We start from the raw sequence: 6,969 nt of genomic DNA on the forward strand, positions 1-6,969 counted from the left end.
CGTAACCGTTAATGCGAATGGGTAGTGATTTACGACAGTAGCCATTGTTGCCTTATACTCCTAGCAAAATCGTTGTTGCAATATATCTAGTCTACATAAACGAACCTTACTACGACGAGCCTTCACAATAATAGGATAAGTTGTTTTGAGAAACAAATTTGGCCTCCTTTACTCTGTACACAAACAAAACTTCGATAACAGCTATAGGCTGATCTACATTTATACGTCTAGGACTGGTGGGTGTCGCTCAATACGTTCTCTGTACATGAAATTTACTTTTAGTTAGTTGTGATCTGTAGCGAGCTTCGATCCGAAGGCTTTTGCATCTATAAAGAGTTAACGCTTTTGCTATTGACAAGGGATTTGTTTTAGAATCATCCGGGTTCAATACATACAATAAGATACTGTGCAAATTTGAGCCCAAGACTTTAGCGACCCACCCAATCTCTATATAAATGGCTTCGATGCAGAAGAACCGTGACCCATTATAACTGTAATTGAAAAAGTCAACATTTTCATTATGAGAAATGCACCTGGGAAATTCCTCCAGCGTATGTGCTATAGTAATACGTGCAAGACGAAATCGCACTTTTATATCCACCACTGTTAAGCTTATTTTTGTTTGCATAAAAAAAAGTAAACCAGATAGGCCTGCCTTTTACTATGTGAGACGAAAAGGATAACAATGTGATCTTTATCCTAATTGTAAAAAAGCTCAAAGTCAAGCTTTGTCTTTTTAGGTTTACAATCTGCCGAATCGTTTCAGCGGACTTCTCTTTCCGCCGAAGTAGGCATTCTAAAACATGAGCAAAGGCAGTTTTCGCGAAAAAGGACCTAAGTATATGCGCAAAGGGGAACTGGACCCATTTGCACAGAATCCGATCTTGGACCTGAAATTGTTGTCTGGAACGCATACCGGTTAGGTTTTCAATGTGTACATCGTGAATTGGTTGATATTATTTGAGAAATCGCGAAGGTGTTAGAATAGATAACTGAATCAAAATACAATGACTAATATCGACACGAGGTACTTCGTCAGGTCGGGAGAGGGATTCGCAGGCTGTATTATGCGTCCTAGAGTCCTCGTCGACTTTGTAACAAAATAGCAATGTCATACGTTTCGCAGTGCCGTACAGACTTCAATTGCTGTTACCATACGTTTAGCAGAGCCTATGGGAAACGCAGTGATGGGGGAGCAGCCAAACAAAGGAACGGTCGTTACGAAACCAGTAAACGCGGAGTGAATATCCGTCAAATAACGGTGCGCTTATACGGACTAAAGAGCAATTGAAAATATTACGACATTGTAAATAATACTGTTTATAGTAATACAATATTAGTTTTTGTAGGACAAACGGCCGTAAAGGTGAATCTCATAACAGAAGCAACGAGGGTATTAGTGAATACTTTTATACTGACGTAGAAGCGGGTATTTTCATTTTAGCTATATGCCAGAATTCCAATAACGGCAATCGAGGTATAGTCATGTATGAGCTACTTTTTTAATATACAATAATTCAGATTGGTGTTAAGTACTGTGGTGGGGTAAGCGACCCTTCTTTCTAGATTTCTCTCATTTCGAGTATTATGAAGTACGTCTTATTAATCAGCGGGGGGAAAGGTGTCGCACATCAGCTGTATCTTGCCGTACAAACCATTCCAAAGCCTCGAAAAAATCCACCTCATTTTAACACGCTAAAATCTGCATTTCAAGTGAAAAGCGTGTTATGTGATTTTATGCACGTCACTTACACAGAGAACTAACTTGTTTAGCATAACGTATCATAGGTGACAGACTTCACTTCCTGCCCTATATTAGAGGCGCCCATAACAATTTTCTAGCTTATAGAAAGATAGGTCCATGCGAATCCAGTAGACCTATGGCAGTACAGCCAGCCGCCATGCAATCGCCCAATAACGAAATAAGTTTTGTTCTGTCGAATCAACGGGCTATCACCGACAATGAACTTTCTTTTCTCTTTCTATAAGCGCCAAAATCGTTATAGGCGCCTCCAGTATTCGGAAGGGGATGAAGTCATTCACATACGACAAGTTACGCTAAACAAGTTACTTTTCTGTGTAAGTAACAAACATAAACAATGCTTATTAATAATAAAGAACGTTATACTGTTTAGAGAAATCAGACAACTGAATGGTGAATCGCTTGGAATCCATGTTTTGAACAACTACGAAAATAGACTCAGGTTGCAGCAGTAACAACAGTAGCAGTTGAAAGTGGGCTCATTCACAGCGACTGAGGCACTGTTATCAGACGTACGAACGATGATCTGCCTTTTTGCACGTCGAAGACACCTATGGCAATATTGCGGTTAGGCAGCGTCTTGACCCTATTCCCGAAGCTAACCGTCCTCACGTTTCGTGCAAGTTTAAATCACCTTAAGCTTCAGATCTGTGTTCTTAGCTAAGGCCTTTCTCTTATCTTTTCATGACGGCAAGTAAGCGTATAAAGAAAAAGTCAGAATCAAAAGCCGAGTCCCGGCCCAAAAGTGGCTATCGGCTATTATCCGTCCTTCGCTAAGGCCTGTATGGACGCGTATAATTACTGTCACATTGCGGAACATGAATCGATGTGTTTAGGCGTTAAAGAGGACGAAATGGCAAACAGAATATTGTATCGGTTAGCGGCAGGCAGGAATAGCAAAATAGGTATATTGAAGGCACAATATTGCACAGGTGCTTTAAATCACCGCAACGGGCCGACGTTCCGGTCGCATTAAAAAGAAACGACTTTCACAGGACGATTTCACGCCGTCGGATTAGAGAACGCACGCCGAACTAGACAAGGCACTGAGGGGTATTAAATAAATGTAGGCACGCCGCTTATTATACTGCGATACTGGCTAATCGACAGTCACACTGCAGATAGCGGTTTTACATCATATAAAATTAGTTTCATTGTATTACTTCTATTTCGATAAGCTATCGGTACGTTTGACGTAATATTCTGCACAAAACGTTGTCGATTACTTGTATTTTAATGGCTTAGTCATGCCATATATCGAGGGCGAGGCTTGATTTATATATGATTTAATTACCGCACTACCCGCGTACGCAAGAAGCGTCAAGCACCAGTGGGGCACAAACGCATCTAAATGACAGGGAGCTTCTAGCATCTGAAGATTTAGAATTTTCAGCTACTGACTTTTATTAGCATACATAAAATGATCTCAGGATGGGTGTTTTTATGTACTAGACTGCTTTTCCACAATTTGCGCTGGACTCTCCAGGTGTAGCTTATCGAGTTCTGGCTTGACGATACGTGGTTACCATTGCTCCGTACCTCGTTGGTATCACCAACTGCCAGAAACACTCGAATAAAGGAAGAAACTCGGCATGTGCTATTATGTAGTCATATTCGATTATAAACTGGTCGAGTATAGACGGCCGCCGAGCTTCCTACATGACCATGTGCACACTAGACTGTGGCAATCTCGAAATACTAGGAAGCTCTACGACATAAAGATTCATACATGTGTCAATATTAACTCGTTTTTGTTTAAACACCTGTCCGATATGCCTACATAAAACATCTTGACAAGATTACCTACTACCGTAGAGAATTTCTATAGTAGCCTAGTTGAAAGCGATTCTTCCAGTGTTATTTGGACAAAAAGGCCTGTAGGCGGACATTTACTCTCCAATTGAGAACTACTAAAAACCGTGTTATTACTGCTAATCACATATATATGTATGAATCAAGGCAATATACTCACAGTTAACATACATAATTTATTTATGGGTATGCATATATGGTTTAAAAGTGACGAATCTCTAGTAGTTCATCTATTTCTGTACAGCGTAATATTTTATAGTAATTGGGCTATTATTTAAATCGAGGAGGATAAGAGTATAATTATAATAATAGCCGACATCATAATCAGTGAGGAGATCACAGCGGAAACTTTGGCAAACCTTTTTTTGCACGCTGCACTTCGTTACAATGTTAGTTTATACTTAAGTCGTATTATCTTATTACCTAATTATCTGTGGCAAGTCTGCTTTTTTGCTATTTACGCGTGTCTGTTTTCGTGTATTTACGTTGTGTCAATATGCGTGAGATTAGAGCGCGTTATGTCTAATGGACATGTGTGCTTTACTATTTTGAAACATTATTTCTCCTACTGACTATGTGTGTGTCTGTGAACGTGAGATAATGAATGATCGTGATTACGACCTCTGTGCTTTTTCTGTTCTTCTACCACCTACATAGAGTTGATTCCCCTGGATACATTCAATCCTTCTTCTGTTCTGCGGAGCTCAATCTCTATTCTCGATCTGTAGTATTTGTCCTTTACGAAATACACCTGCGTTGACTGTCGAAGACGACGACTTTCTACAAGGATGCTGATAACTGTCTGTTACCTATGCTTTGTATACACATGCGTCTCTTCTTGTGTTACTTTTTGTGTAAAATTATTCAACCAGATCCCTGTTAATATCTTCCTATGGCATTGTTTGTCTGGCTCAGCTTGCAGCATCACTTCATTGTAAGAGTATTAATGATAAGTGCCATTGTTATTGACAAATGACGATATAATTGTTCGTTTGTTGGTAATGAAATTCGTTGAATAGCTGTTAGCTAGTCGGGCTCTGAAGTTCCGTTTTTTTTCCATTTCGTAGCGGATCCTGGATATCGGCTAACAGCCGTAACTTGTTTCCCTGTTATTGTTAAGTTTCTTCAATCGGATTAACCTTTGTTTCGGCTATCTGTCTTCGCGACCCACTCTTCCTCACTGTTTATTATAACATCTTTCGCCTATTATACTTTTTTTCGCTGGTGTTCGTCTTTATAGATCACTAGAATACTAGAACATATCATTTATGGAACAAGCCCACTGATCTAATATATAGACCTCCATGCAGCCAATGGATACTCGACGTGGAATCATCGGTCGAGTAGCCGTCATTCAGCGTGATCGAGGATCATCGATTCCTTTGCCGCAACCTATAGCTCATGACCACGCGACTCCTCGTCTGCGAGGTGCCACTTTACACCTTGTACTTAGATCCACGATCACGTATTTATATGATATACTGTCAGTGGGCTTGTCTACCGAAGTCTTAGATTTTAGATAGAACTTAGATCTTACCACGACGCGCTTTAGAAATAGAGAAGTTCGTCCCTTAACTTCATGTAACATCGTCGGGAATTGATATTTTTATGGGGATAGATTCGATTATTTCCTTTTTTCTTCGTTACACTGATGCTTCAACCTTTTCCATCGTGTACATGTCCCCCAGAATCCGTTCAATCGGGATGTTGCCTATTGTATCTTTAAAGAATAATTTCTCAATGAACGCATTCGAAATTGCCCTCAGCATAGGTAGCAGCAGTAGCAATCGGCCGAACCTTGTTGGTTGACGTGGATAACGGTGACGTACATAGTCGCCAAGGACGCACTGCGCTTGATCCTGCAACATTTCGACAGGATGTGTGTCGCATAACCCCATCGTTTCTGTTTAGGCGATAAACATCAATGAAACAAACACCAAAATAATACGCACAAATATATTAGTTTAGTTCAATTTTGACATGCATAGTGGACAAAGTTTCGCCATAAGATGCTTGCCTCGGGTACAGGCGTTCACCATGAACGCATTTACGGGATATGATTTATAATGCTTAAATGCTATAAACAGGCGTGTTAATGGGCTTTTTGTCATTAGTTTATGTACAAAACTAAAAGGCAGACAACATATTTATTTAGGAAATTTTACCAGGCTTGAACAACACGATAGCTTTCAGACAGCTACACTCAGTCTCGTCGGGTGATAGTTGTCGCAGTCTTCGCATTACGTCTTGCACGTAATGAATTTCGACGGGGTTCAGGTCGACAACGTCCGGCGCATTGACTGGACTGACGGCGCTGCGTTCGGGGGACCCAGGTGGCGATTTCGGCGTCGATGAACGCGACACTTTACCAGGCAGGGCAGAAATAAGATCGACGCCGGCCGACCATTGAGACATGTAGAATAAGAAGAGGTCCTTCCACGATTCCTCTAGCAAGCACACTTGGTCGCTGCGAGAGAGTGTCTGGAATGTGGGCAGACACTTGACCCAGCGAATGACCATGAATAGCAAGCGCGCCGTCACTTCTTGGGTTGTACCGCCACCGGAAACACCCCCTACCAACGCATGTGGCATGTTTCGGGGTCTCACTTCGGTCGATGTCGATCCACTTTCCGAGGCAGATGACGATACCGTGAGCAAAGGGGAAGTGCAGCTTGACGGTGGCCGCTCGGACGGGTCCTCCGTAGATGGTGAACGAGGCCGCTGGAAACCTGTCAATCCTAACGACAACAACATGTTTGTTTAGTTACTACAGAGTAGAAAACACAGCATAAATTCTCTGTGCATTCTACTATGTAACTGTTATGCTATAGTAAAAAGAAGATCATTACACCAACGGCACTAGAACGGTCATGACCACATAAGTAGATGCGCGTGCATCACTGATGAGAGTACACATTGCGTTCAGCTCCTTTACGTTAAACATCACTTGAAGAATTTTAATAGCCATAAGCTTGTGTTATTACATTACAGAACACACGTTTTTCTTCGTTTATAACACGTTAATGTTGGACGAGACCGTTGTGACTGATTCTGGACGCTTGCGCTTGGATCTGCTAGTTCGTCGTACTATACTTTTGCTACCTAACACGACAAAGGGACATAAACGCTTTTGCTCTTATTAACTTCTTCGGTTTCGCACGGTTTCGTACATACTAGGAGGAAGAATTGCGCCAAATATTACATGTACAGTATGCGTTTAAAAAAGTTAATAATTTGTCTCTATAAAAGTTTCCATAGCATCGACCCGTCGAACTTAACAAGGACAGCTGAATTAATTAGCAATAGTACAAGCGGTTCAAATACGCAGAGTGGTCACAAAAATGCACTTTACCGCCTGTATTCATGCTGCTGCTGTCTCCATCCACGCTTTACAT

At 41.2% G+C, this 6,969-nt stretch overlaps 1 protein-coding gene across 1 annotated transcript in view; it reads right to left on the bottom strand.

The window, feature by feature from the left end:
• Positions 1 to 3,730: 3,730 nt before the first annotated feature.
• dsf (nuclear receptor dissatisfaction) overlaps positions 3,731 to 6,969 on the bottom strand; it is a 21,468-nt gene continuing 18,229 nt past the window's right edge. Inside the window, exons 6-7 of the mRNA XM_022839499.1 lie at positions 5,740 to 6,312; positions 3,731 to 5,477 (exon numbers count right to left, since the gene is read on the bottom strand). Coding sequence (XP_022695234.1) covers positions 5,218 to 5,477; positions 5,740 to 6,312 — 833 coding nt within the window. The 3' untranslated portion in view covers positions 3,731 to 5,217. The remainder of the gene's footprint in view (positions 5,478 to 5,739; positions 6,313 to 6,969) is intronic.

Source organism: Varroa jacobsoni, unplaced genomic scaffold, assembly GCF_002532875.2.
Source record: "Varroa jacobsoni isolate VJ856 unplaced genomic scaffold, vjacob_1.0 scaffold_804, whole genome shotgun sequence".
In the NCBI taxonomy this organism is placed as follows: domain Eukaryota; kingdom Metazoa; phylum Arthropoda; class Arachnida; order Mesostigmata; family Varroidae; genus Varroa; species Varroa jacobsoni.